The following is a 14,066-nucleotide window of genomic DNA, read 5'->3' as shown; positions in this document are numbered from 1 at the left end:
TTCTTCTTTCTTGGTTTGTCTAGCTAAGGGTTTGTCAATTTTTAATTTTTTTCAAAAAACCCCTCAGTTTTATTACCTTTTCTTTTCTATTGTTTTTCTGTTGTCCATTTAATTTACTCTGCTCTAATCTTTTTTTTTTTTTTTTTTTGGTGTGTGTGTTTTTTTTTTGAGATGGAGTCTTGCTCTGTTGCCCAGGCTGGAGTGCAGTGCTGTGATCTCTGCTCACTGCATGCTCTGCCTCCTGGGTTCATGCCATTCTCCTGCCTCAGCCTCCCAAGCAGCTGGGACTACAGGCACCCGCCACCATGCCCGGATAATTTTTTGTATTTTTATTAGAGACAGGGTTTCACCATGTTAGCCAGGATGGTCTCGATCTCCTGACCTCGTGATCTGCCCACCTTGGCCTCCTAAAGTGCTGGGATTACAGGTGTGAGCCACTGCGCCTGGCCTGTTCTTCTTTTCTAGTTCTTTAAGGTATAAAGTTAGGTTGTTGGTTTGAATTCTATTTTCTTAATGTAGGTGTTTATAAACTTTCCACTTAGAACTGCTTTTGTTGTATCCCATAGGTTTTGGTATGTTGTGTTTTCATTTTTGTTTGTCTGAGATATTTTTTGAATTCCCCTTTGATTTCTTCTTTGACCCGCTGGTTGTTCAGTTTAATTTCCACATATTTGTGAATTTTCTGAAATTCCTTGTTATTATTTCTAGTTTTGTGCCATTGTTATTGGAAAATACTTGAAATAATTTCTGTCTTCTTAAATTAGAACTGCTTTTGTTGTATCACATAAGTTTTGGTATGTTGTGTTTTCATTTTTGTTTGTCTCAGATATGTTTTGAATTCTCTTTTTATTTCTTCTTTGACCCACTGGTTGTTCAGTTTAATTTCCACATATTTGTGAATTTTCTGAAATTCCTTGTTATTATTTCTAGTTTTATGCCATTGTTATTGGAAAAGATACTTGAAATAATTTCTGTCTTCTTAAATTTGTTAAGACTTGTTTTGTGGCCTAACATATGATCTATCTTGGAGAATGTTCCATGTGCTCTGGAGAAGAATTTGTATTCTGCTGCTGTTAGATGGAATGTTCTCTATATGTCTGTTAGGTTCATTTGGTTTATAATGTTTTTCAAGTCTTATATTTCTGCATTGATTTTTTTTTTCTGGATGATGTGGCCATTAGTAAGAGTGGGTATTAAAGTCTCTTACTAATTTTGTATTGCTGTTTATTTCTCCTTCAAGTTATGTTAATATTTGATTTATATATTTATGTGCTCTGATGTTTGGTGCATATTTATAGTAGTATCATTATATAATGGCATCCTTCTATCTTGTTACAGTTTTGACTTAAGTCCATCTTATCTGACATATATGTATATATATAAATATACACATATACGTATATATATAAATATACACATATACGTATATATATAAATATACACATATACGTATATATAAATATACACATATACGTATATATAAATATACACATATACGTATATATAAATATACACATATATGTATATATAAATATACACATATACATATATATTATATATATAAATATACACATATACATATATATTATATATATAAATATACACATGTATATATTATGTATACAAATATACAAATATACATATATTATATATATAAATATACACATACATATATATATAAATATACACATATACATATATATAATATATATATAAATAAAATATGTGTGTGTGTGTGTGTCTGTGTAAGTACAGCCACCCTTGTTCTTTTTTGGTCATCTTTTGCATTAGAATTTCTTTTTCCATCTCTTCCCTTTCAGCCTGTGTGTCCTTAAAGCTAACATGAATCTCTTTTAGGCAGCAAGTCATTGGATCTTGCTTTCTTATGTATATTATCCACCTCTGTCTTTAGTTTGGAAAATTTAATCTGTTTACATTTAATATAATTATTAATGGGTAAGTACTTGCTATTGTCATTTTAATTGTTTTATGATTTTTATAGTTTTTTTCTTTCCTTCTTTCTCACCTGCCATCTTCCTTTGCGATTTGATTACTTTTTGTGGTAGTATGCTTGAGTCCTTTCTCTTAATCTTTTGCATATCTACTACAGGTTTTTCCTTTGTTGTTACAATGAGGCTTACATAAAATATCTTATAGTTATAATATCCTATTTTATGCCGATAACAACTTAATTTTGAGGGGATTAATTTTTTTTGAGGGGTTTAACCTATTTGGGACATTTTTGAGACAGTCTCACTCTGTTGCCTAGGCTGAAGTGCAGTGGCACAATCTCAGCTAACTGCAACCTCTGCCTCCTAGGTTTAAGCAATTCTGTGCCTCAGCCTCCCAAGTACATGGGACTATAGGTGTGTGCCACCACAACTGGCAAATTTTTTGTATTTTTAGTAGAGACAGAGTTTTGCCATATTAGCCAGGCTGGTCTTGAACTCCTGGCTTCAAGCAGTCTGCCTGCCTTGGACTCCCAAAGTGCTGAGATTACAGGCATGAGCCACTGTGCCTGGCCTTCAGCTTAATTTTGATTGCATAAAAAGCATTATACCTTTACTTCTTCCCCTCATTGATATTTTAGGTTATTGATATTAAGATTCACATATTTTTATATTATATATCTAATAACAAATTTTTGTAGAGTTATTTTTAATATACTTAAAATATTTTTATACCATAGTTGGAAATCATTTATATACCACATTTAGAATATTACAGAATTCTGACTCTGATTATATATTTTCCTTTACTGATGAATTTTACACATTCATGTGTTTTATGTTGTTAATTAACATATTTTCATTTCAACTTGAAGAACTCCCTTTTGCATTTCTTGTAAGGCAGATCTCGTGGTGAACTTCCTCAGCTTTTGTTTGGGAAAGTCTTTATCTCTCTTTTGTCTCTGAAGAATAGCTGAGTTTTGTATTCTTGTTTGGCAATTTCTGTGGTTTGAATGTCCTCTCCAAAACTCCTAATGAAATTTAATTGCCATTGTACCAGTATTAAGAGATGGGGCTTTTAAGAGGTGATTGGGCCATAAGTGCTCTGCTCTCATGAATGGATTAATATCATTATCTTGGGAGTTGGGTAGTTTTTGTGGGAGTGGGCTCTTGACAAAAGGGTGAAGTTCAACCCTTGTATTCTCTTTGTCTTGTGTGTTTGCTTCTGCTTTTCACCATCTTCCATGAGATAACATTCACCAAATGCTGGTGCAATGCTCTGAGGACTTCCCAGCCTCCAGAATCATGAGCCAAATAAACTTCAGTTATATATAATTTAGCCAGTCTGTCATATTCTCTTATAGCAACAGAAAACAGACCAAGACAGCAGTTTTTTTTTCTTTCAGTATCTTGAATATATCATCCTTTCCTAGCCAGATTTCTCCTAAGAAATTTGCTGATTGTCTTATAGATACTCCCCTGTTTGTAATGAGTAGCTTTTCTCTTGTTACTCTCAGTATTTTCTCTTTATTTTTGACTTTTGATAATTTAGTTATAATGTGACTTGGTGTAGACCATTTTGGGTTCAACCTATTTGGGAAATTTTTAGTGTCACAAATCTTGATGCCCAATTCTCTCTCAAAATTTGAGAGTTTCCTTTTTTTCCTTTCCTCTCCTCTCCTCTCCTCTCCTCTCCTCTCCTCTCCTTTGTGACAGGGTCTTGCTCTGTCACTCAGGCTGGAGCGCAGTGGCACGATCCTGGCTCACTGCAGCCTCTACTTCCTGGGCTGAAGTGATCCTCCCACCTCAGCTTCCTGAGTAGCTAGGACTACAGGTGTGTGCCACCAACCTGCTTAAATTTTTATTTTTTGGAGAGATGTGGTCTCAATATTATGCTCAGCCTGGTTTTGAACTCCTGGACACAAGTGATCCTCAAACCTTGATCTCCCAAAGTGTGGGATTATAGGTAAGAGCCACTGGCCCTGGCTGTCATTATTTCTACAAATAAGCTTTTTATGTCTTTCTCACTCTTTTATGTTTCTGGAGAATATTATATTTTGTTTCACTTGATGGCATCCCATAAGTGCCATATATTTTTTTTTCACTCTGCATTCTGTTTTCTTTTTATCCCTCTGACTGCGTAATTTCAAATTGTCTTTGAGTCCACTAATTCTTCCTTTTGCTTGATTGAATCTGCTGTTGAAACTTTCCTAAACTTTTTTCAGTTTAGTTATTGTATTCTTTGTAGGATTTTTAAAAAATGGTTTCTATTTCTTTGTGGAACTAATTTTGTGTATTGTTTTCTTAATTTTGTTTAGTTGTCTATCTGTATTTTCTTGTAGTTCATTGAACTTCTGAATTCTTTGTCAGTTTGTTTATAGATCTCCCATGTCTTTTTTTTTCCACCTGATTTTTTAACCTCATTTTTTAATTATTTTTTTTTTTTTAATTTTATTATTATTATACTTTAAGTTTTAGGGTACATGTGCACAACATGCAGGTTTGTTACATATGTATACATGTGCCATGTTGGCGTGCTGCACCCATTAACTCGTCATTTACCATTAGGTGTATCTCCTAATGCTATCCCTCCCCCATTCCCTGACCCCACAACAGTCCCCGGTGTGTGATGTTCCCCTTCCTGTGTCCATGTGTTCTCTTTGTTCAATTCCCACCTATGAGTGAGAACATGTGGTGTTTGTTTTTTTGTCCTTGTGATAGTAGATCTCCCATTTCTTTAGAGTCAGTCATTGGAGCTTTATTAGTTTCCTTTGGTGGTATAACGTTTTCCTGATACCTCATAATCCTTGTATCTTGCATTTCTTTTTGTGCTTTTGAGGCAGCAGCCACCTCTTCTAGCCTTAACAGGTTCATATCAGTAGAGACAGACCTTCACCAGTCAGTCCAACCTTTGGTTCTAGATGGATTGGCTGTTAGTGTTCATGAATAAGTGTAGCTTGCTGCTCACACTCTCTAGTTGATGTGGCCACTGCCTGCACTCTGAGGTGGAACTGCTGGCTGTGCCCCATGGTTGGGCTGGATCACTGGCTGGGTTCCGTGATCAGGATGAGCTGTTGGCTGGGCTCTGCATTCAGGCAGGGCTACTGGCTGGGCTCCTTCATAGGGTGGGGATTTTGACTGGCTTTGTGGCCAAGTAGGACCACTGGCTGGACCCCACAATCACCTCTTGTCAGATGGTTGCAGCCTGTGCTTCTTGTGGTACTGTTGTTTAGGGTATATAATTGGGCAGGGCTTCAGGCTGGGCTCTGAAATTTTCCCTGGTTGGGTGGGGGCCCATGAAGTGCTCCCTGACTGGGTATGATGCTGGCTGAATGCCACATTCAGATGGAGCCACAGACTAGGTTTTGTAATTGGCGGTGGTCTCAGGCTGTGCTTTGTAGTTGGGCAGGCCACAGGCTGGGCTCCATGTTTGGGTAGGGGCACAGGCTGAACTGTGTGTTTGTGCTGGGTCACTGGCTGGGAACTTGATCCAGGTAGGGCTACTCACTTTGCTCCATGGTCAGTCAGGGTCGCTATGAACTCCCAGATTGGCTAGGTTTGTAGCCTGTGTCCCACATTTGGGTGTGGTTGCAGGCAGAGCTTCAAGGCTGTGTTGGGTTCTTGACCAGGCTCCTTCATAAGGCAGAGTAACAGACTGCTCCACAGTTAGGCAGAGTCACCAGCTTGACTTCCTGCTTAAGTGGTGCCTGGGGCTGGGCTCTGAATTTGGAAAGGGTCACTGTTTGGACTTCCTGGTCGGGCCAGGCCAGAGGCTGTGCTCTGCAGTTAGGTGTGGTTGCCGGCTGGCCTCCCTATTTGAGCAAAGTCTTAGGGTGGGCCCTGAGGCTGGGCAGAGTTGTTGTGGAGGATCCTGGGTCAGTTGGGGCCAGAGGCTGTGCTCCACAGTTAGGCAGGGTTGCTGGCTGGCTTTCCTGTCTCACAAGGAACTTAGGTTGGGCTCTGAGGCTGACCTCCACAGGGAGGCTATACCACTGGTTAAGGATGCAAGCCAGACAGAAACTGCCTACCATACTTTCTGGCCAGACAAATTTGTTGGCTTGGGTCTGCAGGTGGGCAAGCTGCTGGCTGGTCTCTCTGATTGGGTGCCACTGCTAGTAGGAATGCAATGTCACTGCCAAGATCCATGCTGAGGCCTTGACCACTTCTTTGCTTCTAGGTGACCCCAGGTGGTCTAGTCCTGCTGATTCCCTCAATGTTCTCTGTGACATGGGACAGAGTGGACCTCCTAGGATGCGCTTTGGAATGCCGTTTGAAGCTGGATATATACTTTGGCTCTCTTTTTCCCATTGAAGAGATCATGGGCCCAGGGGAACTCCATTCATGTTGTGATGGCGCCTGGGAAGGGGTGATGCTGCCAAAGTAAAAATCTTACCCTTCTAATGAAGGGTGAAACACCAAGCTTGGTGTTTTCAGGATAAGGGGCGAGGTCAGTGAGTTGGAAGCTTAGACAACCAGGATAAAGGAGATATAACATGAAGCTTAGAAGATAAGTAGGGGTCATATAACATAGCATCTAAGGGCATGGTAAGAAGACAGCTATGACAAAACCTAATACTGTGTGCTCAGTAACCTCCTCTACTGAAAAGCAAATTAAGAATCCCTCAATTTTCCACATGACTGTTATCTAGAACACTGACTCCATGGGTGCCTTGAGTAGAATCAAGGTTGAGCCTCAGAAAGAACTGAAATAGAAATGAACTCTATCTTCAGTACTTTAAACCATTCATATATCCCTGGAAACTACATCATCAAGTCAGCCCTGCCAATCCACCCACCAAGGACAGTAAATCCGTAATGGTCATGAAATCATCCAGAGTCTTCCCTGCTTCATTCCACTTTATCTGTCTGCTCCCCAGCCCACCCTGATTGTGCTAATGGACACGTTCGGTGTGAATACCCAGCTTTGACAACAGGACCTCCGAAAGACTGTTCTTAATCATCTGAACCTGTCTGCTTCTAGCCCTTTTTTTTCTGAGAGACTCTAGTGCTAAAATTCTATAAATTACCCCTTAAAAGGACCAGTATAATTTAGTAAAATGCAGATGCCTTTAACAATATGGTACATATACTCTCACACCCAAACCACCATCAATGGGATCTCCTCTATCCTGTATATCAGATAAAACATTCTGCTGCCCTAACACCCACTGGGGACTCACCTGTCAGGGTCCAAAGGCATTGCACCCCTCCCAGGTCTTGAGGAGAAGGGCACCCAGAGTAACCTGAAAAGGCATCACTTTCCCACTCTGACTCTCCTCCTCCTTCCTTAAATCCCCAGGAAACTGTTGGATCCAGAGCCATCATTTCTGAAGGAGTGCCGGAGGAGAGGGGACAACCTGTACGTGGTGACAGAGGCTGTTGAACTGATCAACAATACTGTGCTGTACGATAGCAGTAGTGTGAATATTTTAGGGAAAATTTCTCTTTGGATTACCTATGGCAAGGTATAAAGTTGTCCTGAAGTGGGATTGAAATTCAAAAAATACAGCCAGTCCTGGCAGCCAAGCTTCTTTTCCTAGGGGGCTCTGGACTCTATTTCCAGGGATTACAAGGGATGGAGTCATTATTTCCCACTTCTTACATGTCAATGTATCCTGACTTCTGATCTGAGAGTATATTCTAATATCCTCCGTTACAGTGTTTTACTATACGGGGTCACACAGTATTGACAAAATCAGAAATATATTTAATTATTTAGTATTGTGTTTTGCTTTGGGTAAATGATAAATTCTGCAGAATTCAAATGAGTGGCCACTGTGTTATATACAGTCTAGTTTTATGGCTGGAAGAAATGAGGGACCACTAACACCAAACCCCGGTTTTTAAAGTACTTTTAAACTCTAAGGTAACCTGATAAGAAATATTTCAACGAGGGAGATCAAAGTATCTTTTCAAGCACATGTGACTTACATGAGTCATTCACAATAACCAAGTATAATATTTTTTAATATAAATAAATTCATTTATCAACTATTCAGATTAAGTATGGGTCAAGGGCTTATAAAGTTTATATGTGTTATAATGTGCTTTTACACTATGTCTGTGTAGTTTGTCCTTACTTAAGAGCGTTAGAAACTAAAGAAGAAACCTGATATGTGTACTAAGTTTCCCAATGCCAATGAGTTACTGCTAAAAAGTGGACAAATGGTTACGGACCCTGGAAAGCAGGAATAATGGACCCCCACCTGCAGCGGGGAAGAAAGTCTAGAAACAAGAACCCCCAAAAGGTTCAGGAATCGGAGGCACTAGCTACCTCTGAAGATAGGGTGTAGGTGGGACTGAAAGTAAGAATATTGATTGGAAATCTTTTTAATTTTTTAAAAAATGTTTGTGGGTATATAGTAGATGTATACATTCATGGGGTACATGAGATATTTTGATATAGGCATACAATGTGTAATAATCACTTCAGGGAATTATAAGGAACACTCAGAGCCCAAATCCCTTCCCACCTCTGCATAGCCAGGCACCTAATCTCACGCACTCTGGCAGAAGACCTTCTTGAAAACTTATTCCCTGTGGGTTCTAGATTTAGGGAGACTAGTTACAGTGAAGGGTGGGAGTGAGGAGCCATATTGGAAAAGGAAAATAAGTGCAAGTCCTCATTGAGAGTGGGGACATTGAGCCCCTTTCCCCATTCAGCTCCAGGCATCATGTCTCTACCCTTTCAGCCCCCACAACACGCAGCCTAGGTGGGACATTGAAGAATTATTTCCTAAGAAAATTAACCAGTACAAAAGAAATAACTAAAAAAGCACCAACAACTGGAGACTCCAAAGAGATAGTTTAATCTCTGCCTGGTTGCCCCAAAGTGAAACCTCTACTCAGCATGCCCTACCTATGCACACTTTACAGCTTTCATGCTTCATTCGTTAGCAAAACAGAAAAAAAGTCACAGATACTTGAGGAAAGCCTAAAACACAAAACAAAAACACTTCGAAATTAGGAAATTAGAGGAAACAAAAACAACATAGGAAGGTAAGAAATACTTGATCCCCTTAAAGAGATAGTGTTTTATTTTCATGAAAGAATAATGCTCTGTAAAAAGGGTATTTATAGCTCTTCGAAATGAAAAATAGAGTAGTAGCAATTTATTATTCTTTTTCTTAAATAGAAGAGTCAAAAAGCAAAATGGAAGAAATTTCCAGGAAGAAAGTAAGCAAAAAGACAGGAAAATATTCATTAAAAAATTTGGAGGCTAGGCACAGTGGCTCATGCCTGTAATCCTAGCACTTTGGGAGGCTCATGCTGGTGGATTGCTTGAGCTCAGGAGTTCAAAACTAGCCTGGGCAACATAGTGAGGTCTTGTCTCTACAAAATATAAACAAAAAATTGGCCAGGTGCAGTGGCACATGCCTGTATTTCCAGCTACTTGGGAGGCTGAGGTGGGAGAATTGCTTGAGCCTGGGAAGTTGCAGCTGTTGTGAGCCATGATTGTGCCACTGCATTCCAGCCTGGGCGACAGAATGAGACACTGTCTCAATTAAAACAAAAGAAAACTTGAAGAACAGTCAAGGAGATTTAACTACTCCTGAATAATATGAGTTCCAGAAGGGGAGAACAAAGACATAATGCAATGTGGAAAATCTTTCAGGAGGAAATACAAGGAAGGTTCTGAGACCCAAAGAATGTGTTTCCAGAATGAAAGTGTCCACTGAAGGCATGGTTTCTTTAGTCAACATAGATCCACCCCCACAAAACATAAGTGTGAATTTTCAGAACACTTACCTCAAAAAGACAACCATAAATATTTCTAAAAGGGAAATAAAGTCATATTCCAGAGAATTCCAGCCAAGAATTCTATGGCCAGTCAAAATATCAATCAAGTGTGAGAGGTACAATAAAAATGTCTTTAGATGTACAAGGTTTCAAAAAAATGTGTCCCCCATCTCCTCTGGAGAGAATGAGTAAAGAGACAGAGAAGGCACAGGGACATCACATTAACTGATAAAGGAAAGATCAGGATGGGGAAAAGCAGTTTTCCCCAAGAATAAACAGTGAATATTAACTTAAACATTGGGATGTTAATATTTTAGGAAGATGGGAGAAGGGAAATAAGGAATGAGGAAAGAGAAGGAAAACAAATTCAACATAATCAAAAAGAGAGAATAAATAGTTAAATCTGGAAAGAAATAAAAACATTGCAATATCAACATGAAATTGAGAAATGGGAAGATGGGCACAGGATGAAATAAGGAAGAAAGAGCAGTGATTGGAAATCAGAAGTCAGCAGTAGGGAGGATGAGAGCAGGGAATGCTGGTGTTTTTCCTAATGAGCTTTCTAGAGCCATCTGACTTTTAAAATTACATTATATGCATTTGATACTGTATTGTCTGGTTTCTTTCCCCAGGGTCAAGGCCAAGGAGAGAGTCTCAGAGTGAAGAAGAAGGCACTGACTCTGCAGAAAGGCATGGTGATGGCTTATAAGAGAAAGCAGCTGGTTATCAAGGAGAAAGGTGGGAGCAAGCAGAGCTCAGCAAGGCAGATGGTGGTGGAGGGGGGCGTCTGCTTCTCCTGAGAGAGAAATGAGAGGAAAATAACCATAATATGCAACCTTTGCTGCTCTGCCTATCCAAGGAGAAGCGTGCACATTTCTTACTGTCCAGGGCACACACCCATCTCACCACACAGAGGCACCTCCAAGCATTGCCTGGCTGAAATGCTGCTATTGGCAGAGACAGCCTCGTACATGGAAAGTAATCCAACTTGTTCATCTTGGATTGTTGTTAGCACTGGGCAAATTCCAACCTTAATCCTAACCATCCTTATTCACTTAAGTACCCTCAGCAACTCATCAGCCACAGAGGCTTACCCAAGGTTACCCATAACCCCACATTAAGGTCCTATGAGGTAACAACATCACAATCACAAACAAAACTGCAGACACAATGCCCTAAGAACATAAGCCCAAATTTTATCTACATCTTTCCCTCCTTCATCAGCCTCAAAATGCACAGGTCCTGACCACACACACTTTGGGTTTAGACTCCATGTGGGCAGAAGCATCTGTGTCAGTTGCATACCTGGGTGCGATGGTGAGTGCTGGGAACACATCTAGCTCTCAGAGTCCTTGTTCTCTCCCTTCCCAAATGCTGAGTCCCAGCTAGAGCTCATTCTAATACAGATGGAGCTCAGCTCCTCCTTCTTGCACACTCACTCTCACCCTCTACGGCCTATAGTATCCTCACTGCAACATGGTAAAGGGAGTGTCCTGATGTCAGTTACCTCCCATCAGTGGCCATAGACAGAATGAGGCTGAACTCTCTCCAATCTTTCAGTTAGAGGACTCTGGCTTCTGGAAAGACTGACCATATCCAAAGCAGCTCTCTAATGAGGAGAAGGGGTGAGAATGGGATTCCCACTCTCAGGGGAGGTCAGAGACTCCTGCTGAGGGCACCAGGAGATGGTGGCACTATCAAAGGTCATGGTGAATGATAAGATGATTTTAACATAGAAGGAAAAGAAAAGGAGCACTAGTTTCAAAATATCATCATCAACAACAAACAAAAAATGATGTGGTCAGATAAAAGAAGACCCCACAGAACATGATGTTGTAGTATCCAGATAGAATCAAGTCTGTATTCATTGGTGACTGAAGCAAGTTGGATTCATTGGAGAATAAACTACAGTGGTTCAAGTGTGAATGCAAAGAGGGGAAGTGAGGACCCAGTGTGTAGATGATTCTTGAAGGAAGTTGGCTGTGAGGGGACAATAGGTGGGAGGAGGTGATAACTAAAGGAGGACACTTAGCTTTGGGAAGGGGGTTTATGAGATGGTGAAGACTTGAGCCTGTTGTCAGGCTAGGGGAAAGATCCTGATGAACTGGAGAGGGTGAAGATGAATTGGTGTCAGTTACATTGCTGGACATGTATCTCCATTCCTTGCATCAGCTAGGGAGAGAAGATCTCATTTCCATTTTACAGATGAGGCATCTGACATAGAGGAGCGCCACTCTCTCCGCTAGTAGTCAGAACATGACTTGCAGTCACTGCTGTGAGGTTAGCTTTTCCTCTAACTTCATTCAGTTCACACTTTTCAACCCATATACAATCTTTTTGTCTTCTTCATAGGCTCTTTCCCCTGTTGAACACTTACACTCTAGTGTTAGGTGAATTTCAGACCTCAGCATATTTCTCTACATGGAATGTGAAATCGTCCAAGAATATGCCAAATTGAGAGTGGTAAGTAAGGCAGATCAGTGAGAAAAGGGCAGCAAGAGGCAATCCTACCTAGTGAAGGTCAAAGGGAGCTGAGTTCCTTTACTCTACCAAGGTAATTTCCAAATGTTGGATGGCAAAATGATTACATAAATTGCTTATTTAAATGCAGGTTCCAGGGCACCCTTCAAAGTGATTCAGAAGGCACAGAGTGAGGCCAGTGGTCATATTTAACAGCCATCCCAGTGGTTTTGATACAAGAGGTTCCCTGGTCCAGGTTCAGGCTATGTGAAAGACTCAGGAAGGAATAACCTCAACTCTCTTAATGGAAGTTCTTCTTTTCCATTCAGCCATTCTCATCTCAGATGATGATGAACAGAGAACCTTTCAAGATGGTGAGTTCCAAAGCCTGGTCTTTTTATTTTTTTATTTTTGTGAGTACATAGGAGGGATATATATTTGTAAGGTACATGAGATGTTTTGTTACAGGCATGCAATGTGTAATAATCACGTAATGGAAAATGGAGTATTCATCTCCTCAACTATTTATCCTTCATGTTATAAGCAATCCAGTTATACTCTTAGTTTTTAAAAAATGTACAATTAAATTATTTTGACTGTAGTCACCCTGTTGTGCTATCAAATGCTAGGTATTATTCATTCTTTCTAGCTTTTTAAAATGTGCCCATTACCATCCCTACCTCTCCCCCAGGCCCACCCACCACCCTTCCCAGTCTCAGGTAGCATCCTTCTATCTATATGTGTTTAACTGTTTTGATTTTTACATCCCACAAGTAAGTGAAAACATAAGATGTTTGTCTTTCTATTCCTGACTTATTTCACTTAACATAATGAACTCCAGTTTCATTCATGTTTTTGCAAATAATAGGATCTCATTCCTTTTTTTTAAACGGGTAAATAGTATACCATTGTGTAGATGTATGATATTTTCTTTATACATTCATCTGTTGATGGACAGTTAGTTTGCTTCCAAATCTTGACTATTGTGAACAATGTTGCAATGTTTGTTCTTAAATCTATCTTTGATATACTGATTGCCTGCCTTTTGGTGTATATACCCAGCAGTGAGATTGCTGGATCATATGGTAACTCTGGTTTTCGTTTTTTGAGGAAGGTCCAAACTGTTCTCCAGAGTAGTTGTACTAATTTACATTCCCATCAACAGCATATGAGAGTCTCCTTTTCTCTGCATCCTCCCTAGCATGTGTTAATTCCTGTCTTGGATATAAGCCATTTTAACAGGGGTGAGATGATACCTCATTGTAGTTTTGATTTGCATTTCTCAGATGATCAATGATGTTGAGCACATTTTCATATGTCTGTTTGCTATTTGTATATCTTCTTTTGAGAAATGTCTACTTACATCTTTTGCCCATTTTCAGTCAGATTATTAGATTTGTTTCTATAGAGTCATTTGAGTTTCTTAAATATTCTGGTTATTAATCCCTTCTCAGATGGGTAGTTTGCAAATATTTTCTCCAATTCTGTGGGTTGTGTCTTCACTTTGTTGATTGTTTCCTTTCCTGTGAAGAAGCTTTTTAGCTTGATGCAATCCCATTTGTCTATTTTTGCTTTAGTTGCCAGTGCTTGTGGAGTATTTACTCAAGAAATCTTTGCCCAGACCATTGTCCTGAAGAGTTTCCTTAATGTTTTATTTTAGTAGTTTCATAGTTTGAGGCCTTAGATTTAAGTCTTTAAATGATTTTGATTTGATTTTTGTATATGGTAAGAGATAGGGGTCTAGTTTCATTCTCCTGGATATGGATATCCAGTTTTCCCAGCACCATTTATTGAAGAGACTGTCCTTTCTCCATTGTATGCTTGGCACCTTTGTCAAAGATGGTTCACTGTAGGTACATAGATTTGTTTCTAGGTTCTCTATTTTGTTCCATTGGTTATGTGTCCGTTTTTATGGAA

General features: G+C 39.6%; 1 protein-coding gene across 1 annotated transcript in view; it reads left to right on the top strand.

Moving 5' to 3' along the window:
* GSDMC (gasdermin C) overlaps nt 1-14,066 on the top strand; it is a 43,454-nt gene that overhangs the window by 18,612 nt on the left and 10,776 nt on the right. Inside the window, exons 4-6 of the mRNA XM_055284859.1 lie at nt 7,249-7,414; nt 10,322-10,427; nt 12,479-12,523. Coding sequence (XP_055140834.1) covers nt 7,249-7,414; nt 10,322-10,427; nt 12,479-12,523 — 317 coding nt within the window. The remainder of the gene's footprint in view (nt 1-7,248; nt 7,415-10,321; nt 10,428-12,478; nt 12,524-14,066) is intronic.

The sequence above is a fragment of the Symphalangus syndactylus genome, chromosome 7, assembly GCF_028878055.3.
Source record: "Symphalangus syndactylus isolate Jambi chromosome 7, NHGRI_mSymSyn1-v2.1_pri, whole genome shotgun sequence".
Classification (NCBI taxonomy): Eukaryota; Metazoa; Chordata; class Mammalia; order Primates; family Hylobatidae; genus Symphalangus; species Symphalangus syndactylus.
This window is presented reverse-complemented; position numbering and strand designations above follow the sequence as displayed.